General features: G+C 36.8%; 1 protein-coding gene across 2 annotated transcripts in view; it reads right to left on the minus strand.

Annotated features, from left to right (window-relative positions):
* tmtops2b (teleost multiple tissue opsin 2b) overlaps positions 1-27,676 on the minus strand; it is a 129,241-nt gene that overhangs the window by 13,260 nt on the left and 88,305 nt on the right. For both annotated transcript variants that reach the window (XM_073911523.1, NM_001282373.1), the window contains 1 exon segment: positions 18,075-18,400. In XM_073911523.1, the coding sequence (XP_073767624.1) occupies positions 18,075-18,400 (326 nt within the window).

Here is a 27,676-nt window from a genome sequence, read left to right on the forward strand (position 1 = left end):
ATGCCATTTGTAGTATACACAAACACACACATACACACACATATAAATATATATGTGCCTGACACCATGCGGTTGTGGTTATTATAGCGGTTAAGAATTACTTAACAATTTTACTGCATTTAAAACAAACAGGCTGTTTTAAAAATGTTTTCAACTCATAAAACTTACAGAAATCACAGAGATTTACAACAGATATTTTATATATGCCAGTTTATTTGCAAAAAGAAATGTTCTGTGAACATGTGTATACATGTTGTTATAGAAACATGGCGACTGTCAACCGATTTGGTGGGTGGGAAAAACCACATTCCTAGATCACGTTGCAGTGGGCCTCAAAATCACTGTGATTTGGGTCCTATTTTAATGTCAGGATATTAAAAAATGAGACACTGCATTACCTTCACTCTAGTATAACAGTGGATACACTATACATACACACAGTCCAAACAGCTTAAAAGTTGATTTTCATCATAGGTGCCCTTTAAAATGAATGTTGTGCGCTTTACCATTTAATCATGAATTGTGAATATTTTACTCGTTTGGAAATTGCACAGCATGGGAATTGCACTGCCATTATACTTGGAATGGACAGACTTTAGCATAATTGCAGTTTTCAACCATTCAAAATGTGTCATAATAGTTTACAATAACTGAGAAGCAATAGCCCTATACTTATGGAGGAGTGCCGATTGTTCTCTCTGAAACACAATATATGACAGTGGGCTGTGGTGAAAAGTGGTGTTTGTTTGTCTTTTAATAATGTCCTTCATAATGACCCTTCTGAGAATGAGGTCTGATCCTTACCAATGGTTGTAAACACCGCTGTACTAGCCAGAACGTTCAGTTCAAATTGTATAATAATAAGTAGATGAGTGCATTTCAGAAATGAAATGAAATCTCATATACCACAATCACTATGCAACAACATTTGCAAATCACAGCTTTTCTTAGGGGGTTTATTTTCTGTTCATGCAATGTCCTTGCTTCCAAAGACTCCCAAAACAACACACTACAGGTTGACAGGTTGATGCCACCCACATCCCAGTAAACACATCATCGAAGAACAGAAAAATGCAGTGAAGTGAATGTTAATAAATAAAGAGACACCGAAACACTAGAGTCCCACCGAGGAGCTCCAGAAGGATAAAAGTAGAAGTGACAACAGTGGGAAATGAGAGAGGACATTTTAAGATGCTGTTTTGGGGATTTTTGCAATTGTCATTTGTGAGGGGCTGCCACTTTCGTTTTCTTTTTTATTTTATGGTTAACCTTTATTTGTCAATCTCCAGCTCCCACCTCTTCCTTACAAAGTAAAAAAGGAACGTTGAAGGGCTTTTGTGCACTTTGGTCCCACTTTATATTAAGTGGCCAAAACTACAACGTGCTTGTATGCATCTATTGTATATATGTAAGTCAGGCATGTCCAAACTCGGTCCTGGAGGGCCGGTGTCCTGCACAGTTCAGTTCCAACCGCCAATCAAACACACCTGGGCTAGCTAATCAAGCTCTTACTAGGCTTTCTAGAAACATCTTTGCAGGTGTGTTGAGACAAGTTGAAGCTAAATTCTGCAGGACACTGGCCCTCCAGGACCGAGTTTGGACACCCCTGATGTAAGTGTATGTTTATATGTACACAGATAGTGCTACTGAGCTAAGATATGGGTCCAGGTACAGGTTTGGTGTCATGCAGGACTGGATTGGGACAAAAAAATCAGCCATGGCATTATGGGAGAGAGCGGCCCACTACATCAATTAAAATGCTTCCCATCTCTGCACGCCCTTGAATATGTTTACCAACGTCTATTCTATAAAAGCACAAAAGTCATATATAGGAAACAATGAGAGACTAATTAAAAACTTAAAAATTTTAATTTATTATTAAAATAAAATTATAATCCACGCTGGAAGTCTGACTTGTGTGTGCCTGTGTTTTGAGCAAACCTATTGTTACAATGGCACTTGGCCGCAGTGCAATGCAAGGAATGGAGAAGGTATGGAAAAGCAAGGGCATCAGCATTGTAACAAAGATCAGAATAATCTATGCCATCGTTTTCTTCATGTATGCATGTGAGAGCTGGACACTCAAGAAGAAAGACAGAAGGAAGATCGATGCTTTTGAATTGTGGTGCTGGAGGTGAATGATGCGCATACCATGGACATCGAGGATCACAAACAAAACGATCCTGTAGCATGTCAAACAAAATGTATCGCAAGAGGGTAAAATCACCAAGCAGCGGCTCTCGTTCTTTGGTCATATGTGAGCCAACTCCATGGAAACAGCTTTAATGCTTGGTGCAGTCAGTGGATCAAGAAGAAGAGGGCGTCAGAGAACACGATGGCCGGACACAATCAAGACTGACACAAACTTGAACATGGAACAACTGAAAGAAGCAGTCAGAAATAGTAAAGCGTGGCAAATCACGATCCATAAAGTGGCCGAAAGTCGGTGTCGACTGGTTGGCTAATCATCATCTTTGCGGATGCTGTATATTGGTAGGATTCTTGCATCCTGTTCTCTCTCTTTCTCTATCTCCCTCGCTGCCTGTCACATCCTTTAGGTCCGCCTTCGCGAAAGCCGATTGGTCGGGAGACCAGTCACTCATCATTGGGTGACGTGACGCGGTCACATAAAAGGACGCAAGGGAAAGCGGATGACAGCGCGCTTTTTCTTTGATCCTATTTTTGTGTGTTTTTGCCGACATGATTTTGTTATTGGTTGTTTTTGCTTAACAATTGTTTGGATAAAATTATTTAGTATTATTTCGGCCCACTTTTTAACTCATTTGTGATTTTTGTACATCTTAATTGCGATTGTTTGTTTGTTACTTTTTGGTCCAACTCTTACCTGCCATACAAAATTAATAGATTTAATTGAGATTTCACTTTGTCCTCAGAGTCAGGTGGACAGGGAAGATGTCGTACGACTTCCATCCTACAAACACGTAGTCAATCCATTGTTTAAAACACCAGGTAAGAATTGAATGCCATCTGTGTATTTGTTTTGTTTCATAGAGTCCAGTACAGGTAAGATTACGGTGCTTGGCGCTGAAGATTTTTCTTTTCTGTTTCTTTTCATGCTTCTAGCGAGGTAAGGGGTTTGTTTATAAGTTAGAATTGTTTTGTTATATTTATTTCTTTGATTTGACTTCACTAGCGTTCCCTTTCCTCTTGAGTTGACCTAATTTTGTTTGATACTTCGTTTAATTTTTTACTTTAATATTATTGTAAATATTTCTTCTTCTTATGTGTGTGTATATATATATATATATATATTTTTTTTTTTTTCTTTTTTTACATTTACATTTAGTCATTTAGCAGACGCTTTTATCCAAAGCGACTTACAAATGAGGACAAGGAAGCAATTTACACAACTATAAGAGCAACAATGAATAAGTGCTATAGGCAAGTTTCAGGTCTGTAAAGTCTAAGAAGGAAAGTATTAGTAAAATGTTTTTGTTTTCTTTTTTTTTGGAGTACAGTTAGTGGTGTATCCAGAGAGGCAATTGCAGATTAGGAAGTGAAGTGGAGACTAAATAGTTGAGTTTTTAGTCGTTTCTTGAAAACCAAGTGACTCTGCCGTTCTGATACAGTTAGGGAGTTCGTTCCAGTAACTGGGCAGATTGAACGCGAGCGTTTGGGAAAGTGATTTCTTCCCTATTTGGGATGGAACCACGAGGCGACGTTCATTCACAGAACGTAAGTTTCTGGAGGGCACATAAATCTGCAGAAGTGAGAGCAGATAAGAAGGGGCGCAGCCAGAAATCGCTTTGTAAGCAAACATCAGAGCTTTGAATTTGATGCGAGCAGTAACTGGCAGCCAGTGCAAACGGATGAGCAGCGGAGTGACATGTGCTCTTTTAGGTTCATTAAAGACCACTCGTGCTGCTGCGTTCTGGAGCAGCTGAAGAGGCTTGACAGAGTTAGCTGGAAGCCCCGCTAGCAGAGAGTTGCAGTAGTCCAGTTTGGAGAGAACAAGAGCTTGAACAAGGAGTTGAGCTGCATGTTCAGATAAGAAGGGTCGGATCTTTCTGATGTTATAGAGTGCAAATCTGCACGATCGAGCAGTTCTAGAAATGTGGTCAGAGAAGTTTAGTTGGTCATCAATCGTTACTCCAAGGCTTTTCACCATTTTGGATGCAGTAATGGTTGCCCCGTCCATCTGGATTGAAAAGTCATGGTGTAGAGTCGGGTTGGCAGAAATATATATATATTTGGGCATTACTCTGATTTCACTTTTTTGTACATTTAAATCACTTTTGTTGGTAGTTTTGTTGTTTGTCTCTTTTGCTTTTGCCCATCATTTGTAAAAGTACCACACCTATTAAATGTTATTACTTTTACCCTAGACTAACATCAAAGAGGTTTCAACACTATGAAATAATGAACTTAACAAAAACTGCCTGCTGATGCACACTGTCAATGTTGATTAATGAAATAAAGATGAATAATAAAAGCAATGTATCAGAGACCCTTAAAATTTGTTTTAACTCAACAATGAAACATCAAACATAGATTAAAGATTGTACATATTCAATCAAGTGAACTTAAACAATTAAAAATTGCAACAAATATTTGTTTGAGCAGAGCTACGAAATCAAACGTTAAAAAAATAGTATTAGTTTTGCATAAGTTGCACACTAGTTTGGTCATGTATAAATATCATTATAACCATATTGTATAAATATTATTGTAACTAAAAGTCTACATCTCACCGCTTTTGCTCTCCTGCGCGTGTAACAAGCGTGACTCTTGACTTTTTTGACAAATATACACTGACGTTGCACGCTTGCACAGAGCACAAAATGGAAGTCTGTGATTGGGTCAGCCCAATGTCAATAAAGAAAAGAACCAATCGGCTGCAGATGATGTCACATGGGCTGGTCTGTCCAGAAAAGAAACCTCTTACTTTCAGAGAGTCACAGATCCCAGAATCGTCAATTAATTAGGCAGAAAAACACGACAGTCTGCTAAGTGTTTTATCAGATCATAAGACGATGATCAGCCCGGCCCAAAAAGACCTATGCCCTAAAGGGACTTAGTCACAACCAAGCAAACTTGTGGACGTGTCGACTATAAATCAGCCTTAAGAGTTCCTGTGTTCAAGAACTGGAATTTTAAGTGTCTTTTCTCCCTCTCACCTCTGTCTCTCCTCATCATTCTGTCTTCTTTCTCTCACCTTGGCTTTACTTAGTGCTAAGGTGTTGCAGTTATCATTACAGGGGTGTAGAAGTGCAGTCTCAAGGGTCAAGAACTATGGCAGTCAGTTTTAATGAGTCCCGCAGACAAAACCACTTTAAAAGAGTATTGAGTAAACACTATAAAAGTCACGGTCCATCTACAGCAAATGGAGAGAGTATAAGGGAATGTTTGCTCACAACAACACTAACTTCTTGCCAGAAATGCCATCAAAACAGGAAAATGTTGGTCGAAAACTTCCATGTGCACACAAAATTAAAGCGAAGCAGAGCTCCGAGACAGCATGTTTATATTTTTAGCTCAACTGTCAGAAATGGAATGCATATGTTTGTGGGATATCAAACGCAGCAAAGGACACATCTATGCTGCCTTCAAAATTCATTCAGAAGAAGGTGCCTTTAGAGACAGGAAGTGAAGAAGAATTTAGATGCAGATGTGCCTTGATGCCTTCCTCCCTTCGAATGCTGCCTCCAAAGGCAGCCTTTTTAAGCGTTGGACACATCAAAGATCTAGTGCAGATGAATATCAACACCTCGCATCTTGGTTGTCACCTCACAACAAATGTGTATGGACCAAAAAGCTATGATTAAACACAATAAACAGACAACATAGAACAAATGTTATGCTCCTGCATGAGATGTTGTATCTTTTCATACCCACAGGTGGCAGTAGTCAGTATAATGTCACTCCACAAAGGGAAAGAGAACAAGTGCTGCCAACACAATCTCACAGCAATTCATAACTTTTTGATTTAGTGGCTAATTAGTATAAATACTACTCTAAAACTGTGAATATTTCACTGTTATTTTATCTATATCAATATTTTATTTAAAAGACCTGTTCGTGTTTTGGCGCTGAACCGTATAAGTGGACCTATTTTATGACGAGTTTAGGCGAGGGAATGTTTATTAAGTAACACCGGCCTGAGACGGTTAAGTTTAGTCTGCATCAAGCCTGCAGGAAAATATCAGCTTTGCTCAAAGGCAGGTTATTTTTACCAACGATTTGGGTCAATAGTGAAAGCCTATAGCAGATTTCAAATAAAAATCTTAATATTAAAAAAGGAAGCATAAACTTTTTCCCAGAGATGGGCTGCAGCTGGTTGGGCATCCGCTGTGTAAAAACGTGCTGGATAAGTTGGCAGTTCATTCCGCTGTGGCGACCCCGGATTAATAAAGGGACTAATTCAAAAAGAAAATGAATGAATGAATGAATGAATGAATGAATGAAACATAAGCTGGACCACAAAAAAAATCTGATTAATGTTATAACAAATGCTCAAACAATGTAGCCTAGTGTTATTTTACTTAAGAACATTTATTATTTGAGTTTATCATCAGAACTATAGAAACGATATTATGTTTAAAAAAAAAAAGGCACAGTATTGGGATCAAATCTGTATCAGCTGATACAGGTATCAGATCGGGTCTATGTCTAAAAGGGCCAATGCTGATTCAGAACGGGTAAAAAGCATTAAACAAAAAACCCTGACAGATGCTCACGGACACTGTCCAATGAATGACCTTCAGCTTGTTGTGTCCCAGTATTTGTAACTGTTAGGCACAGCCTCTGCTTTGTGCCCTCCTTCAAAACAGGGCTCTTGAAATCACCCTAAACTTTCCTACTTTCACAGAGATAGAAGGCAAGGACTGACATCAGTGATGGATGACAAAACACCTGACCTGGAATATTTTAAGTTGCCGTTTTGTTTGTTTATGCAGCAGTCGTTCGTGAGGGAGTGCTGATTACATTTGTTTTTTCTTTTTTTTGTTTTCTGATTAAACTTTACATGCTTTGTTGTCCATCAATTCTTCCTGACCAAGTGAAGGAAGGACACGAGGTGTGGAAACTAAATGAGGCTGAGTTAAACAGCCTTTTTCCACAGAGACTCACAACTGCAGGAAGGTAAAGAGACGGCACTGGAATAGGTAAGTGTTTAGACTCTTAACAGTCCTTTAAAAGTTTAAGGTCATAATGATTTTTTTTTAAAGAATTCATGATCTTATTGTTTAAATTGCCACAGACAAAAAAAAAAAAAAAAAAAAAAAATATATATATATATATATATATATATATATATATATATATATATATATATATATATATATATATATATATATATATATATATATATATACATTGGGATTTGGTTTAAATGTAAACACACACAAACAACATGTGACCCATTCTTGTTTGCATCTGTTCTGGACCACTTAAATCTGATACATATGGAATATCACAACATTTGATCTGCATATAAACATATTTTTAATTCCTCTCAAATTCCAAGCCACTACTATGCATACAGTACATTTCCATTAAAGATTTTTAATGTCAAATGATAAAACAGACATGCATGTGCTCTCTTAAGATGTTGAGGTATGAGATTTCAGACACAAGACATTTCAGGAGAAAAAGCAGAAACATGCTTTCAATCTTCATCCTGTGAGCCGTATCATTTAAATAGCACCATTACCAAAAGTCACACACACACACACACACACACGATTACAGTACATATTAGCCATGGCATTGTGCGATGTTCTGTAATTCATCACCAAGATCTTAAATTGATGATGGAAGAGTCAGATCAGTAACTACAGAGTACAAAACACAAATTCTTCTCCGGCACGTCCCAAAGATTTTCAACAGGGATAAGGTCTGGACCAGGGCCGGAGTGGGACTCCTTTTCAGCCCTGGAGTTTTAACCTCAGTTCACGACTGACTATATTAAAATTAGGTCATTTCCAATTCCGTTTCTAATGACACTATCATGTCTTTTTCAAGAAAACAGCTGCTTTTAACTTCAAATGTTTAACAACCCTAACAGTATTATTTGTCTAAACAATAAAAATGAAAAAATTAAATAACCATTATTACTAAGGTGAGGTTTGAACTAGGGTAGGCGGCGTCATAACGCAATATGGTCAAATAAATGCAAGTAGCAAAAGAGTGCAAGAAAGCTAGGGACACCGCCCCTCGCGGTGAAAAAACGGACCGGCACACCGGGAATTCTTCTGGTCCTCCCGATTAGCCAATCCTGGCCTGGTCTGGACTCTGTGGTGGCCAATCCATGTATAAAAATGATGAGTCATGCTTTCTGAACCACTCTTTCCAATATGAGCCTGATGAACACTGTCATTATCATCTTGGATTATGCATGCGCATTTAAGGAAGAAAAAAATATATTGATAAAATAATTTGGTAGTTCAGAATATGTTTTCAGCTGAGCTCATTCTTTGTGTGCACAACAATAGCTTTGTTTCCATCCACCTATTTGCTTGCATATTATGGACATGTGCATAAAAAAATAATAAAAATCGGTTGATAGAAACACCAAGATGCGCAATAACTTTGAAAATGCGCATAAAAACATGCGCATAACTGAGTAGGATAAACTTTTTATTCAATAAGAAAACGTGCGCAAAAAGCACACCCCTGTAATGTTTAAACCATTTATAAGGTTTAAAGTGGCTGATAATAATAAATATTTTTAATCATAGTAATTAATCTTCCACATTTTTAAACTGTGCAGAGCTGTATCTGCCTAATTAGGCCTACTAAGCTACTGTACTTCAACACTGGTCATATGGTGGTACTTGGAGGGACAATTTTTTTCTGAGGTGGTACTTGATGGAAAAAGTTTGAGAACCACTGATTTAAAGTATTTAAAGCAGACATTTAAAGCAACGACAATATGCTTTTGCATTTAATATATGCATCACACAATATTACAGTCTTTAAGAACTTAATATTATGTTGTCACAAATTGTTAAATAACTTATCTTTTGTTGAATAAATGCTTTAAAATGGGGATATTTAAACATCAGTTGTGGGTGATGACCGTATGTCGCAACTCTCCGCCAGAGAGAGTCTGAGAGACAGGCTGCAAACGCTGTTTGGATCCTCTTTGTGCAGTGATGATGTTTATATTCATAAAAGGTCAGTCAAGTTAGCGTTAATTTGCATGAATTTAATGTTTTAATTTTTTAAATTTTCATGCTGTAATAAAATAAACATGATATAAAAATTAAATGATTATGGAGCTATTCATTACAAACTTTTATAATAGAGTTATTAAATATATCATTAACTTCAAGTTAAACACAATATTGTTATATTCTGACATAAGTTTTTTTTTTTTTTTAAAGACTTCAAACAATGCCTATTGTTGCTATTGAATTAAAGTTATGTGCCCTTTACGAAACACTATTTTAGTCATCTACGGAACACCATTAATACCTATCATCTTCCGTACACATGCGTTGGCTGTACTTTTCCCATCTTTTCTCAAAAAACTACTGTTCCAAAAGACATCAATCAAGATTAGGATTGTGCAATAGGTTATCACTCAGAGAATGAGCACACAAGCATGCTTATCGGGCTTTCAATGACGAAGGAGTGGTCGTTTGAGTGCGCTGAATAGCGAAAAGTGTGCGCAACATGGTTAGTCTACGTTACATGGAAGGTATTATTTTAAAAACCCATAATACGGGCAAAAATAGGACAATTTAAGAAAGTTTTTTTTTTTTTTTTTTTTTTTTGTGAGATGCTAATTGTCTAATCTGATTCAATTATTTATGCTAAGCTAAGTTAAAAAATGCTCCTGCCAGAACCGGAAATCAGCTGAATGGATCCAATGGTAAAACTCAACTGTTTAAATTAAAGGGACTTAAAAATAACGTTCCTTTATCATGAAGAAATGAGTAATAATATCCAGCATGAATATTCATTTGGATAGCATTTGCTAATATATTTCATTCAAACTAAGCAATTAGCTAAATCTAAATGGATAACTAAGCTCTGTAAATGTACTATAATTAGAACAGCATTCTAATTAGGACTCTATAATTATCAGATACAGAAACTCCTCTTTCACTTTGGTCTCTAAAGTAGTTAACCAGCCTCATTGATCTGATACAAGCACACATCATTCTTTAGCCTACATGAAATTTGATGATGAGTAGACGTGTAATGATAAGGATTAATGTATGAATGTCTTAAACTACTCAATTTATTACATTCACCCTTCACATTACATTTGTAGCGTCATATATGATTGATATTTTTCATCCAGCAAGTCACAGATCCGAGTGGGACAAAATGTTTTGATAAATATTACAAGAGAAATTCCATTTGATAAACTGCATAGAGCGGGTAAAATATGTATTGAACACGTCACAGCTTGTCTCATAAAGTAGATTTCTAGAGGTGGTGTTGACTTGAAATTTTTTTACCAGACTTCTGCAACAACCAAGGTTTTCCATAAAGTATGTGCATAGAAACAAAAGTAATTTATTTAGAAATGTAGTCATGTGTATTACAACTTCCCCCTCTAGGGTTGGGAAGGAGTAATAAAGAAAGTGGTGGAGGTTTGGATAAAAAAATTTCCCTTCTACTGACTCACAAAAACAACAAGCTTAGCGTCAAACAAAAAAAAAAGTATACGTTTATTTAGCGTAAGCAAACATGTCTTCAGGCCAACATTAACAAAACATCCTAACTTCAATATTTCAATCCAACTAAACTAATACATTAAAGAAAATACAACACAATACATTAACCCCCTTTCTGTTTTCACACAGGAGAAAACTTAGACAAAAAATGCCAACCACCTCCCTACAGCTTCCAATAAATTAATGAATTAAACAAACAATAAATAAGTCTTTTTTGCCACAAAGATAAACAAAAGAAGCTTTGACAGGTTAGGTGTTTACTCGCATGATTTGGCTAAATAAATCCTCTCACCAGAGGAGTAAAAATCTTCACAGACATTATCAACAATTTAACCACATCAAAAAGAACAAAACCCCAATAAAAATACTGCAGATACTGGGATTCGAGCTCCAAAGATCCCAGCTCTGTCTTAAGCTGCAGTCACACTAGTGTTTGTGTGTGTGAAAGTCTGTCGTATGGCGCTGCGAAAAGGGGCGGGAATAAACAAGCTTATTGGACATTAAAAAAAGCAAGAAATTGCTCCATGTTTTAAATTTCTGTCCAGAGATGTCATGTTTTGATCCTCGATTGGTCTCACGCAATCAAGTGATGCGATTTCGCAGGTCAGAGTTCACAGAGCTTGAACTTTGCACCACAGCAACCTGCGAAATTTGACACATGACCTTGCAGACCTTTCCGGTCTGACGCATGCGCGTGCGTATTAATGGAAGTCTATCGGAGGAAAAGCCCAATGTGACCGCAGCTTCATATCCACAAGCCAATCCTTAGGTGGACCAATCAGGAAAGAGAATCTATCAGTAGAGTCAATTTGCAGGGTTGACTGCACCTGATGGGCGAGGCAGTGGCGCAGTAGGTAGTGCTGTCGCCTTACAGCAAGAAGGTCGCTGGGTCGAACCTCGGCTCAGTTGGCATTTCTGTGTGGAGTTTGCATGTTTTCCCTCCGGGTGCTCTGGTTTCCCCCACAGTCCAAAGACATGCAGTACAGGTGAATTGGGTAGGCTAAATTGTCCGTATCGTATGAGTGTGTGTGTAAATGTTTCCCAGAGATGGTTTGCGAATGAAAGGGCAACCGCTGTGTAAAAACTTGCTGGATAAGTTGGCAGTTCATTCTGCTGTGGCGACCACTGATTAATAAAGGGACTGTGCTGACAAGAAAATGATGATGATGATGACTGCACCTGATCAGAATTAAAGTCTCATTGAAGGAGAAAGAGAAAGAAAATGAATACACAAAATCTACAAGAGACATTTATGGAACATAGCATGTGTAACACAGCCGACAGCCGCACCATCAGCACTGGTGCTCCCCAGGGATGTGTTCTCTCCCCACTGCTCTTCTCCCAGTACACCAACGACTGCACCGCAAAAGACCCTACCAACAAACTCCTTAAGTTTGCGGACGACACTACTGTTATCGGCCTCATTTGGAACGGTGACGAGTCTGCATACAGACAGGAGGTGGAGCAGCTGGCTTTATGGTGCAGATACAACAACCTGCAGCTGAACACACTCAAAACAGTGGAGATGATAGTGGACTTTAGGAGATACCGCCTTGCACTTCCCCCACTCACCATCATGAACAGCACTGAGTCATTCAGGTTTCTCTCTCAGGATCTGAGACATTCACATAGACTCTATTGTAAAGAAAGCCCAGCAGAGACTGTACTTCCTGCATCAGCTGAGGAAGTTCAACCTGCCACAGGAGCTGCTTGAACAGTTCCACTAAGCTGTCATCCAAACCATCCTCTGCACTTCAATCACCCTCTGGTTCGGCTCAGCTGCCAGAACCGACCTCCGTAGACTGCAGCGAATAGTCCGGACTGCTGAACGTATCACTGGCACTACCCTTCCGTACTCTATTAGACATGTTGTTGATTTATTGCACTCTGAGCACTTTCACTGGCTCAGTTACCTGTCAATCATTACGCCTGTTTCACACCGCAAGCGTCAGCGGCGCGTGAGCAGAGCGTGAGCAGCGCGTGTGTTTTAGGCGTCCATGTTAATAGATTAGAGCTTTCATACCGCACGCAGCAGCAGCGCGTCAGAGTGAGGCGTGAGCGTTCGCGAAGCAGCAGTGCAGCGATAGTTTCGGCGCTGGGTCTATTTTTGACACGCTGCTCGCGCTCAATTAAAGTGACAGTGCATTGATAATGACCAAAACACATTGAATGACAGTAAAAAGTAGCAATTTTACCAAATAAATGCGTTAATAAGGTCAAATGGTTTATATATAGTCAATCAAATGAACTTAAAACGATTAAAAACAGCAACACACATTTATTTAGGCCCGAACTACAAAACCAAATGTAAAACAATTTTAGTATCAGTTTGCTTAAGTTGCACACTAGTGTTGTAGGAGAGGGGAAATGGAATATTTACGGGATTTGTAGTCCATAGCGAAGTGTATTGTGGGTAGTGTAGTTCGACACGCATGCTGGATTATGTGAGCTCGCTGTATTCTGTGCAGCTGAGCAGAGTAAGAAAGTTTTAATCGGCTTTGTTTTATGCTCACTCGAGTTATTCCTTTCGGGAACTGTTTGCACTGTGAATCTAACAACACGAAAATAAGTAAAAGAATGGCATGCATTGGTTACGTTTGTCCATCTCATCCTCTGCACGAGCATGAATTAACGAGCTGTTATTCTGCCGCTGGACATCACTGAAGCGGAGAAAGTAACACTAGTTTGATCATGTATAAATATCATTATAACTATATTGTATAAATATTATTATAACTAGGTCTACAACAACCTGATAATCAAAAAACAAATGACATGATATCACAGGGGATTGTCTTCTGACTGTAGACACTTCTCATTTAGCTTGAGAAGCATACAGTACTATTTGATCTATAAAATTTGTAAAATAAACATTTGCAGGTTAAAGAAACAGCATAGGAGGGGCCTTGGTGCAGATGAAAAGTTTAAAAAGTGTATTTGTATATAGAGAGACATGGGTAACTAGATAGAATAGACAGAGATAGGTTGATCTCTGCAGCAGCTGCCGAAGAGCTGCACGCTGCAGACGCAGCTGGTTTGAAAGGCAAACGCCTGCGTGCTGCTACTGCTCGACATACGTGCTGCGCACGCTCTGCTCACGCGCCGCTGACACTTGCGGTGTGAAACAAGCATTATGTGACACACCTGCCCCCTGCTGCACAGCTGCTAACAGTACAAGCTAACAGTAGAGCGGCTGGCTTGCAAAAAGAAAACATAGGAAATAGATAGTCAAAAATTTTGATCTAAAATGAGAGAAAATGATGAAGAATGTAACTTGTTTTATGTACAGAAATATAATATCGAATTTTAACAGTTATGTTAAAATATATACAGATGCATCTAAGAATTAAAATAGAGTAGGTGTGGCCTTTGCAGATCCTGAATTTCATTCATCATTCATCATTGATTAGTGATGAAATGACATTTGTTTATGTTTCAGTTCTTCTATGTGTTTAGCCTGCGTGTGCTAATAAGTGTGAAAGTCTCTCCGGTATGGTGATAATCTTTCAATAATGTTTGCTATTATCATACGTTTGCCATTTATCTCAATGACCGCTGTTAGCTAAGCTATCTATAACATTAACATATGTATATATGGCATCAGAGTAAATCATATTTGCTACTTAAAAGGGAGGGGGGGTAAGGTCCTACTTTATATTAAGTGTCCTTAACTACTATGTACTTGCATCAGAAAATAAATACAATGTACTTACTGTGTTTATGATGTATTTGAGAACACTTGTGGTGCTTTTGAGTTGAGATAGAGGTTGGGTTATGAACAGGTTTGGTGGTGTGGGTAGGTTTATGGGTGGGTTAAGGTGTAAGGTATGGTCAACAGTGTATTGACAAATGTAGTTACAAAAGTTAATTACAGATGTAATCACATACATGTATTAAATCAAGCATAAGTACATAGTAAATACATGTATTTACACAATAAGTACATTGTAACAAACTATTAAATCCTGTGTAAGTACATATTAGTTAAGGCCACTTAAAATAAAGTGGGACCGGGGGTAATACTATTGTTAGTAGTACTATTGTTTATAATAGAATCCTAATTCTGTATTTTTGTCATGTAGCCCAATCTTTGCTCTGTAGTGGATTTCAACCAGCAGCCAGCAGCGAACTCATATGAAAAGATGTTCAAGCACTTTCTGGCAGTGAGTGAGAGAGCAAATCAACAAGACTTTTGTTGTTGCATATACACTGGACTTATTTCACACAATGTACTTCTTGTGCTCAAATAAATCATTTATACTATATGTTTCTGCCTATTATTTAACAATTGAAATAAGTGGTATGTGTAAAGACTAAAAGAGTTGTTAGAAACCTCAGTACATGTGTGGTCATTCAGTCAAGGAAACTCTCAACTTCATCCATTCATTTTCTTGTCGGCTTAGTCCCTTTATTAATCCCGTGTGGCCACCGCGGAACTAACCTCCAACTTATCCAGCAAGTTTTTTTCACAGCGGATGAACTTAAAACTCAGAGTTCATGAAACCGTCAAGAGTTTTGAATGGCAATCACACCTGAGCAATGTACGAGACTCCATTCTTCACATAAGAGGCATCTTGAAGATGTCTTTACCAAAAAAAAGCCTTTTATACAGTGTCAAATACATTTCAGTAGTTCAGTATTTTCCTCCTGTGCCATTCCATTGTTATTACACATTATTATTTTTATTTTGAATTGTAATTTACCAAAATTTGGTGCAATTTCATGTCAACAGCTCTTTAGAATTATGTTTGCCAAAAAAAAAAAACATGACACGTTTAGTACCTGCTGTATTAGGATCTGTCGCACTGATAAAATGTTCTCTAAAATATCAGTGTTTCCCTCCTTGCAACAGCCAGGTGAACCCAATTACACCCCATTGAATGGGAGACCCAGACAATATGGCATCCAAATCACACTGCCACACACATGAATGAGATCCTCGTGCACTCTTTCCAGGTCTCTAAAGCAACCAGTTACTTGGCCAGAACATGAGGTGTGTTTAAATGAAAGGGAAGGTCGGAAGTCTTGAGGACATAATAGCACTTTTTGTTCTTACTGTACATGTTCGTCCAGTCGCCATGACAACATGTCACTTCATTGTTCTTTCAAACATATCACAGGTTAAAGCTCTGTTCTGTTCTCTTTAATTACTTTCAGAAGGGGGTGTACATTTATTCACTAAAAAAAACACTTCAGGCAGTGACATCTCACAAGGGCCAATTTTTACATCTCGGCTATAACAACACTTGATTTGCAAAAGTAAAACAAAAAGAATATATTAAAAACAACTAATATTCATTCATTTATGCTTGACTAATGCACAAATATTTAAAGAGATTATTTAAAATTCACTCAAAAATGAAAAACCTGTCATAATTGACTCACCCTTTACCTATTCCAAATCAAATTATTATTTTGTTGTTGTTGTTGTTGTTGTTAGCACAATAGAAGATGTTTCTACAGTATGAGCATTTTTACTGCTGCTGTCAGTCATTGCAGAAGTAGTGCAGAAACATATTATGGAAATCAATGGTTACAGGTTTCCATCATTCTTCAAAATGGCTTCTTTTGTTTTCAACAGAGAAAAAAAAAATAGCTGGTATGATAACTCCACCTTTAAGTTAAGGTATGACTTTGTATAATAAATAAATAGCTTAACCAGTAGCTCATCTGCAACTATTGAAATCTAAATAATAGATCAAGTAGTATGTGCATTACTATTAACTAAATGTGCTATAAAGTCTTAACAGCTTATCAACATATAGAGCTCTATTTTAATGATCTAGGCGCAAAGTCTAAAGCGCATGACGTAAAGCATCAAGGGCGTTTCCAATCCACTTTTGCTATTTTGAGGATGGAAAAATTTGCTTCCACAATAGCAGTGTTGGCCTTATTAGAGAACATTGTCCAAGGTCAGATCCGAAGGCTCCAAGGTGGCAGGGTGCACGATGGGTGGCTTCATAGTGAGTGATGTATTTAAGTTTTTTTTATTATTATTATTATATATATATATATATATATTTTTTTTTTAGTGTAATTATTTAAACTGTAGCAGGAGACCGCAATTATCCATTAAAGACATGGCTGTTAACCCCCCTCAACAACCCACAAAGTGACCAAGAGCACAGAGTTGTAGAGCAGGTGATTGGGCAGCTGAAATGCCGGTGTCGCTGCCTTGATAAGAGCAGAAGGGTGCTGCTATACTGCCCCAACAAAGTGTTCCTCTAATACAGGGGTCACCAATCTCGGTCCTGGAGGGCCAGTTTCCTTGCAGAGTTTTGCTCCAACTTGCCTCAACACACCAGCCTGGATGTTTCAAGTGTACCTAGTAAGACCTTGATTAGCTTGTTCAGGTGTGTTTGATTAGAGTTGGAGCTAAAATCTGTAGGGCACTGGCCCTCCAGGAACAAGTTTGGTGACCCCTGCTCTAATACATCTGTGTTTCCCACAGACACAGATACTACTCCAGACAGTAAAGTGTCGCCCACAATTGAGGCAACTCTCTCCTTAAAGACTGTTAGTTCAGCAACCCCTGTTCCCCCACCTGTTCGGCCCACATTTTGACAATGTGCCATTGTTCTCCTCTTAACCTCCTCTTCTCCTCAATTTTTTTTTCTTTTGTGATTAATTCCGGAGGACAAACTTGCAAATAACACAGTTTTCCTCTGGTCTACATCCAATAGGAAACCCTCCAATTCACATAATGTGAAGTTTCTCTTCTTGCTTGCTTTTGCCATTGCTTTTTCATTTACTTTTGCCAAAGAGGAGTCATTACCATATTCATACAGGGAAGGAGGCAGGGAGGGGTTTTGCACTTGTGCACATGTGCTCAATGCGCTCATTTACAGCTTTGTCTGTACGCAATGTTTTAGTACTGATTCATTGTAAGTCTTTGTACAACGTAAGTCTTTAAAGACCAGAGGTAGGATGAAGGGTTAATCATTACCTGATGATTTGCTGAGATATCATCAACACATCTTGAACATCTTAAAGATCTTTCAGATTCACTAGAAACTTTCATTTGGGTATTTTACAGCAATTGGAAGTGTTTTAAAGGGCTAGTTAACCCAAAAAATAACATTTACACACCGTTTCTTCATAATTGATGAATCTCTTTGCAAAACAAAGATATTCTAAAGAATGTTGTTGAAAAAATAGCCACTGACATCCATAGCAGTAACAAAAAAATACTATGGATGTCAATGACTACTTGTTTTTTTTTTTTTTTTTCCAAAATTCATAAGTATATCTTCAACAGAATAAAGAAACCACAAAAAGATTTGGAACATATAGAAAGTGAGTAAAGGATGGCAAAATTGTATTTGTTTGTGTGTGAACTATCCCTATAAGATCCAGTCAGAGTCTTTACAAAACTTAGAAGCATTTTTTCTTTTTGATGCACAAATCCGAGCCTCAGTTTACCTGTTTGACGGCGTACAGCAGTCTCCCATAGCAGTAGACCATGACAAGCACTGGTAGTCCCAGGCAGAATACAAACAGACAGATGATGTAGGCATGAGACTCGGCCGTGCGCTGAGTCCATGATACAGAGCAGCTGGTTCCGGCACCCTCCAGCCCATAACTGCTCCAGCCCAAAAGAGGAGGCACTGTCCAGATCAGAGAGTACAGCCAGGAGCCTCCTACTGCCAGCAGAGGCTTGCGGTAGTCTGGAGCCCGTTTATGGTACACAGTCAATGTGCTGTAGCGGTCGTAAGAAAGAACCACCAAGGATATGAGAGAAACAATACCTAAGAGAGGGAAGAAAGGATACACAGTAAGGGATTGTCATCATATTTGGAGACTTCAGTCAGAACATGCTTAAATATTCCAAAAACAGTTTAAACTTCAATCTTGCTACTTTGCTTAGACATAAAAGGGTTTTTATTTTTGATAGCAATAGCCGTAATTGAAGTCAACTGCCCGTTTGAACATTCGCCACATGATTTGTTTGTTCAGATGTAAAGAGTCGATTCTTTAGAAGCCCAGTTCAAATGAATCTTCAATTCACTTTGAGATAATTTGCTACAACTTGTAGTAAGAGAGAAGAGGAGGGGATAAGTCACAGACACACACACACACACACACACACACACACACACACACACACACAGTTTACCTGTCTTGGGTAAATATGAAATGTTTTGCCTTAAGTAAATGAACCAGTTAGAAAGCAACTGTGTTGTGCAAGTTACTTCTGAACTGTAATACATTAGAAATTACTTGCTAATTAACGTGTAATTAAGGGATCAAATACATCCTGGCAGTTGTTAATGCAGAATGTGAAGGTGAATCAAACTTGGGTCAACAGCCTTAGCCACTAGGCTATAGGCACCTACAATATTTTATTAATTCTTTGAATAAATCCAATAAAAACAAGCTGATAAAATCAAAAATGGCTGACAGGAGCAGACACTAACCTACATATAATACAGTCACAAGATGGACACCAAACAGTCAACGTGTGAACGTACACCCTGACGATCATCGTTCAAAAGCACCCAGATGAGCCTGTTTTATTAATTCCAGCAGTTGTTATCTAGGAATAACATACATTGGAATGTTGTGACTGACCAATATGAATCAAGTATTCCAAACACCCTTGTAATAATGTTATTAAAAATACTGTAACGATTGAACTAAAAAAAAAAAAAACAGCATGCACACTGAGGTCAAGAGGCAAAACTTGTTTTGTTTTTAGCTGAATGGCAAACCGTGTTGAAAAAAAAAGCTGAGTTTTTCAAAATGTAAGCTGTTAATATATTTTATTCATACACAACTAGATAATTTTGGAGTAAATAATTAATTTTGGAAAGCACTAAAGTAGACAGAAAGCAAGTTGAAATGAAATCTGATTAGTAAAGATATAGTCATAAAAATTGACTCAAAGAAATCATGTTTGTTGAAAGATCTAGACAGATTTATTTGCAGATGCCATTTCAGTTTTGATATTTTGCAGTGGTGCTCAGACTATATTAAGCATGACGATAGTTTCCAATGACTTTCAGAGATTCTCATAAGCCTTGGTTGATTTGCTTTGATTTTGTCTCCAGTGCACTACTGAAGGCCAAGTCTTTAAGGTTGTAAAAGCGAATGTGCTTTCTCTGAAAAAAAAAAGCTTTGTTAGAGGTCTTCAAAGAAAAAGGCACATAAGGACAAGAACTGTCATATCATATTTGTCACTTCAAGGCTTTTGCCACCACAGAAATCCCTTTCAGCTGTTTCATCCTTTGACCTTTCCAGTAGACACACACACACACACACACACAAAAATTGTTTATGGCTACATTTTGTGTCTTCGCTTCAACTTTTCTGTCCTTAGTGACTTTTTTTTTTGCTCAGAAAGCCAAATCAATAAATTAGGACTGCAAGGTTGCGGTCGAAAAATAAAATAAAATCACAGCATTTGTTCAATGTCATGTCTTTCATAAGAGAGTGTTAGTCTGGTTTCTCATTATTAATAGAACCAATTCAATGTTATCTGCAAAGAAAAAGTAATGAGCAACAACAGTTATGAAGCTCTCCAGTCTACACTAATTCCTCCCCATCATCGCTGACCAATAGACTCAAGCATAAGCCTTTCGAAAAATGAAAAATATATATGCACCAGATTGAACCAATGTCATCCCATTATCATAATGGTGTAATTTCCATGAAAGCCTTGCAATTTTAGAGAAGTGACTACGAGTTCAGATCCCTCATGATCAGCAAAACATGAGAAGACTTAAGCCCTGGTCAGATCAAACGATTTTGGCACGATTTCCTTGACGTAGGGTGTCGTGGGTAGTCATAAACAACATTAAGGGAATCATGACACAAGATTCAGTCATTTCTTATCATGTAATGTGGCAGAGTTCAAACAATGCTATGTCTGCGATGCCTCCTGACACCAATCGCAGAAAGTCTAGCATGTTTAATATTTTCCCCGATCTTCACCCTGAGCTCTGTCACTGTCCATAGGAGCACATCATTTCTCAGTTATATCTGTGGATGCTGCTGTTAATCTGTAGGTCAGGTTATCAAAAAACAGGCTGCATGTTTACTTATGAGTGGGTCTCGGATGGATACGATTGGTTTGACTTGATTCAAATAGAAAAATCATACACAAAACAATGCTTTAAACAAAATACTTTTAAACATGGTCGAAATGGAGTGGGATGCAGCACAGGCTTATTATTTTCCCCACCCCATTATCACAAATCATTCGTTTATTCAACTTATTTCTTCTTTTATTTATCTCTTCTTTTTTACATAAGACAAATGAGCTTTACATGAGACTTATTTTATCATTTTGGCATCTTTGACAATATTTGTTATATATATATTTGTTGTATATTATTAAGTTATATGTTTAGTTCCATTTGTACATCGTTTTATAACATAGACTCAACAAATACGTAGTATTGCAAACAGCAATTAATTGAAATTTCACCATACCCTTCTCATATCATTCTTTTTCAATCACTTATATTAATCACTTAATCCAATCCAAGGATACTCCTTGAATACCATACTTTTCTAGTTTATTTATCAATATATTAAGATTTATTGTATCAAATGGCTTCTTTAAATCTAAAAAAAATTCCAACTACCAACTCCATTTTTTCCAGTTTTTTTGAAAAATGAGATAGAATAGAAACTGGCCTATATGGATCAGTCTTTAATTATGCAAACTTTATCTACTTTCTCTAAAACGTTAAAGTGTTTTAGGAAATTTTATTTGACAGACTGGAACAAATATGCAGACATCTTCATTCTCCTCCTCATTCTTCTCTCATCCTTTCAACCTAGTTCTTTCAAGGTAATCTGGAAACCCATTCAGTGCTGCTAATATATTGTAAAAGCCTGTTTTGCTTAAAATTGAAACTCATCAGCAATGGACGATTTTGTCAATAAAATGAAAAGTTTAATATGCAGTTAGGTCCATAAATATTTAGACATTGACACAATTCTAACATTTTTGGCTCTATACACCAATACAATTGATTTGAAATGAAATAAACAAGATGTGCTTTAACTGAGCTAACTTTTGTGAGCTAAACTTTAGCAGCTAAAGAGTTTTTGAATAGAAAGAAGCGAAAAGTTATGCAATGGTCAAGTCAAACACCTGACCTGAATTCGATTGAGCTTGCATTTCACTTGCTGAAGACAAAACTGAAGAAAAAATGCCCCAAGAAAATGCAGGAACTGATGACAGTTGCTGTAGAGGCCAGGAAGAGCACCACCAAGGATGAAACCCAGCATCTGGTGATGTCTATGTGTTCAAGACTAAAGGCTGTAATCAACTGCAAAGCATTTGCCAACAAGTATTAAAAAGTGAAAATTTGATTTATAAGTATTATTTTATCCAACTACTTTTGGACATATACCAAGTGGGTGGCACATATGCAAACTGTATTAATTCCCACAACGTTCACCTGATTTGGATGTAAATACCCTCAAATTAAAGCTGACAGCTTGCAGTTGAAGCACATTTAATTTCAAATTCATTGTGTTGGTCTATAGTGCCAAAAATATTCGAATTATGTCAATGCCCAAAAATGTAGACATAACTAAGTTTCTCTGAAACTGTATATTTCATATATTTTTTTAGCCTAGATTTAATTTTTTTAACAAACCAGTTTGTGTTTTGGCACTGAAGCATATAGCACATTGGTTTCGAAGCATATCACCTCAGACTTCATACATTATTCTTGTTTATCTAGTGGATAACCGATTAAAACTAGGATACAAATTATACCAAATGAAAATATATAATTTATATTTTTCTTTGTGTCCATCCACTATTGTGTGGGTGGATGATTTGTTTCGTTCCGTTGAAAATAAGGATTTAACTAATGCTCCACTGTAATTGTTGTCTCACAAACCTCTGTCATATATTTGGTAATGTTTAAATATATCATTGTTTTGTCTTAAGCATTTGATTTTTTCCTCGGTGCTGATGTGCTTTCATTTTCTCTGTCTCACTCACGGCAAGTTCAGGTGAGGGTGGGTTTAATAAGCAACCCATGGCTAGAAAAATTACATTTAAATAATAAAAAAATTAAATTTTAATATTAATAGGAAATATACATTTGATCCTATCAATGTCATAAAGAATGCCCTTAAATAACCAAGTTGTACTTAAGTAGCCTAGTTGTCAGCAAGCATCAGTGTGTATTGAGATTGACATAAGATTTAAAAAAAATAAAAAAGAAAACATTGAAATTAATGATAAGAAGTATTGTTATAGCAACACTTGTCATTGCTTTGTAAAAAAAAAAAAAAAAAAAACTCTTGTCATAGATGTTATGGGATGACTGATTGTGAAGGAACATGTAGTCTGGCACATTTGTTACTCACAACAAGTCAAGATTTTATCATGACAAAATCGCATAATCTGACAGAGTGACTTTCGTAACCGACAATAAAAATAGTGTGATCTGATCAGGGCTTTAATTGTACTGAAGTCGATTATTCAACAGATGCTTTCATTCAAATCAACAAATGAAGAATACACTACAAAATTCATGCTTAGAATTAAAGAGTGGCCCTGAGAGGTTAGATTTAAAAGCAACATGTTGTTTAATGTCAATGAGTGGGTGATTTGCACATCCTTCCACATATAGACAAAAGCTTTATGTGCTAACTAACTCTGTGCTATCCAATCATGTTCACATTTCTGCAGTATTTTTCAAAAATCTTAGATAGACTGTCAAAATACGACAAGTTGAATGATCGGTTCGATTTATGCAAGGGGGATGGAAGGAAGAGAGAAATCTGTAGCAGGAATGCGTGAACAAAAGATAGCAGAATGCGTAAAAGGAGGCAGGAGGCATGCAGTGATAGAAACCAAACACATATAGAGAAGGGGAAGAACAAATACAGTGGTGCCTTTTTTTTTAACGGTGCATTACTACAGAGCCCATGCTACAGACCCCTGCTGTGAACTGAGATGAGTTCAGGATCTGTTCTTAGCTCAGATACACGAGTATCTGAGAGCCTTCATCCTAAAGCTACAGTAGACTATTTCAGGCAAGCTAGCCATAGCAATTTAGCCATAGCTGCTCCAGAATGCATGAACATCAGCAGATGTTTGTGGATGCCTTAAAAATTCCCTATTGCAGATTATTAAAAATGACCTTTCATGCAGTGTGTAACAGCTCTAGGTAAATGTGAACATCTGTTTGTCTGTTAGTATTCTGCTTGGGACTACCACTGCTTGTCATGCTAAGAGAGACTGCTGTACGCTGTTAAACCAGTCAACTGAGGTTCTATTCTGTGCATACAAAGGAGTTTGAGGTAGGCTATAGAGGAAAAACTACCCTTGTTTCTGAATTTTGTAAAGGCTTTCACTGGATCTTAACAGAATAGTTAATCCAAAAATGAATTATCGTGCATGTCATTATTTAAGAGCATTAAATTAAATATTCATTAGGACATGGATAGGTCCAAACTCATGTTTCCTTTTTTTAAATCGAAATGTTTATTTTCCAGCCATGGGTAGCTTAGTAAACACACCCTCACCTGAACTTGCCATGAGTGAAATGGAGAAAATGAAAGCACATCAGTTCCAAGGAAAAATCAGATGCTCAAGACAAAATAATGAGATAAAAAATGAGCAAATATATGACTGAGGTTTGTGATACAACAATTACAGTGGAGAATTAATTAATTATTTTCCACAGAGAAAAAACAAATCATTCACCCATATAGTAGAGTAGTGGAGAGGCACAAACAAACATAATTCCTATATTTTCCTTGGAATATATTTTGGAAGCAAATTTCGCTTAGTATAATTTGTATAATCTTAATTTTAATGTATCTTTGGTTGGTCTGTTTTTTATAGACAAGAATAATGAATAACATTTGAGGTAAAGCGCTTCAAAACAAATCCACTATATGCGCCAAAACACGAATTGCCATGAGACTGTGTTGGTTTGCTAAATAAAACAATATTCTAGCCTAAATAAAATTAAAGTGAAATTTTAACAGTTTCAGAGAAGCATATATTAAATGGTTTTCACTAATAATGACAAATTTGAATAAGCAGGAAATGCTTTTGCAATGCCAAAATAAAATGAATAAATGAATGAATGAATGAATGAATGAATGGATGAATGAAACTGAGCAGCACACTACACTCTCCTAGCGCCCTCTAGTGCTCTGGAGGAACCACTATTCTCTTAAAGAGCACCTATTATGGGTTTTTGAAAATTACCATGTTGTACATACAGTGTGTAACAGAGTTCTAAGTTAATGAAAATATCCAGACCTAATATTTGGCATATACAAATATCAGGCATAATTTAATTAAATATCAAGCCTATTTCTATGTTATTCTATATTATAAACATAGGAATATATATATATATATATATATATATATATATATATATATATATATATATATATATATATATTTTTTTTTTTTATTTATTTTTTTTTTTTTTTTTTTTTACATGACACTGATATGTTTTTGTCTTTCTCCACATTTTTTCATTAGTGGAACCACTATAAATTTTTTGAAAGTTTTGTTGTCTTTTTGTGTGACACCACTAGGTATTTAAACAGCCTATTGGTCGACTTTTCATTTACACATGCAGAAACCATATTAATCGTTGTGATGAACAAACTATTGAAATCACAGATGCCAGTGAAGAACCTTAATTTTTTAACAGTAGAAATCACTTAAATAAATTAAAATCCAGTTCCAGACAGCATGGATTTATGGGCTGGATCCTTACATAGATCATGTAATCCTAAAAGAGAAAAAATATATATATAATTACCAGCTATGGTTTACTATAGCAGTCAGCATTAGAGGCATGTACAGTAGAGTAGAGATATCTTCGTAGCATTCTTGCCTAATAAATAGAGCCCCATTGGCACCCTCTGCCAATGCATTGATGAAATAAACAGTTGGATGTACCAAAACTTTCTTTAGTTAAACAAAGGGAAAACAAAAGTCATTGCGTTTGGCAGTGTTGGGCAGTAGCAGAAGTAGTGACGCTACCAGCTTAACTACATTTTTCAGTAGCGGTAGCAGTAGCGTCGCTACTTTTTAAATCAAATAGCAGTAGCGAAGCTATTTTATTAGTCAAGTAGCGCAGTAGCGTCCACACACATACACATACACGATATAATGCTTATTTCAAAATATTTCCCTTTACTATAAATGACTGTAGTATTTTAAATGTGTAACACCTGGTTTTATTGATTTTTTTGTTTTAGCTGTTATATACTATACTTTATTTCTGTTTGGTACAGCATATTCTTTACAGTAAATTACTGAATTGAACGATTATGCCTCATATGTTTCATTGACAGTTTTATTGATCACTAAGATATGATTAACTTGGATTTAGGTTGCTTCAATTTAAAATGAAAGTTGTAAAAATAGCTTAGAGGTAGCTAAGCTACTTTTGCCATGTAGCTTTTAGCTTAGCTTGCTACATTTCCCAGGGGGTAGCTTTTAGTGTAGTTAAGCTACATTTTAAGCAGAGTTGCTAATAGCTTAGCTCACTGCATTTTTCAAGTAGCTAGCCCAACACTGGGATTTGGGAACAGAGATAAGGTTCTCAAGATTAATGCACACCTTGCATCGATCTTGGTGTGATTCTGGAATCAGATCTATGTTTCAGTAGTCATGTCAAAGCAGTAACTAAATCAGCATACAACCATCTAAAAATTAATGCAAGAATTAGATGCTTTGTTTTCACTGAGGACTTAAACTTGTTTATACTTTTATCAGCAGCAGGGTGGATTACTGTAATGAACTTTTCACCGGCCTTCCCAAAAAGACAGTCAGACAGTTGCAGCTCTTCCAATACACTGCTGCCAGGATTCTGACCAGAACCACGAAATCAAAGCAAATCACACCTGTCCACAGGTCTCTACACTGTCTCCCAGTTACATCCAAAATAGATTTTAAACTATTATTACTGGTCAATAAATCACTAAATGGCCTAGAATCGGTGTATCGGCCCTCAGCTACTATGCCTCCCGATCCTGGAATCAGCTTCCAGAAATGATCAGATGTGCTCCAACATTAGGCATGTTCAAATAACGACTGAAAACACATCTGTTTAGCTGTGCCTTTACTGAAGGGGCACTGTGCAATGTCCGACAGATGATATTATTATGTTTTTCTTTTTCATTCCTTCAAAACCTGTTTTATTACATTTGAATACATTGGTATTTTTATTTTCTTATACTTGTCTCTTTTATTTCTGTTTATATAAAGCACTTTGGATTATTGTTGTGTGTACCATATAAATAAACTTGCCTTGCTAGACTATTACACTCTATTTTGTCCTGCTCTGCTGAAGACTTGTCATGCTTCATCAAACATCCTGCATCATCTTGAACTTGAGTCCTTTGGCATGCAATAATCGATTTTAAACTCTCTCATCTTCCTTGGTCAATGTTTGACATTTAATATTCACAAGGCATGGCACTTCACTCCAATGGACTTCATTTTCTACAGCGATTCACACCATGAACATTTCTATGAAACTGCTTTTCAGCTTTTTAGTAGAGTGTGACGAGCATTTCCACACACTTTCCTCAATTTGATGTTTGGACAGCCTTTGATGGGTGACATAGGCCAGCTCAAAATCCAAGACATTAAGTCAGTCCTGGTGTGATCACTTCTTGCAGAGTGACTGACAGCAGCGGTAGAGATGCACTTAGAAACTGTTATGGTCATTTCCACACAAACCAGTCAGTCTGACTGATTAAACTTAAAGGACTTTCAGAAGATAACTTTTTATCTCCTGAAAAAGTGATTCATTATAATGAAAACTCACAACTACAATCCAATGATGGCAATTTGAGAAATTCCTTCCATCTTTGTGTTATAGGTCTTACTCCAGAATTGCAGAATTGCTTTAGGTCAAGACGTTAACCTCAATCCAGAAACCACTTGACATGTCTGAAACAGACTTAAAAAAAAATAAGCGGATGAGAAATCTACCGAAATATCACAATGAGTCAACAAATATTTAATCTACTATTGGCATATCCTAAATGTTTTGCACAAATTA

The sequence above is a fragment of the Danio rerio genome, chromosome 9 (assembly GCF_049306965.1).
Source record: "Danio rerio strain Tuebingen ecotype United States chromosome 9, GRCz12tu, whole genome shotgun sequence".
NCBI lineage: Eukaryota > Metazoa > Chordata > Actinopteri > Cypriniformes > Danionidae > Danio > Danio rerio.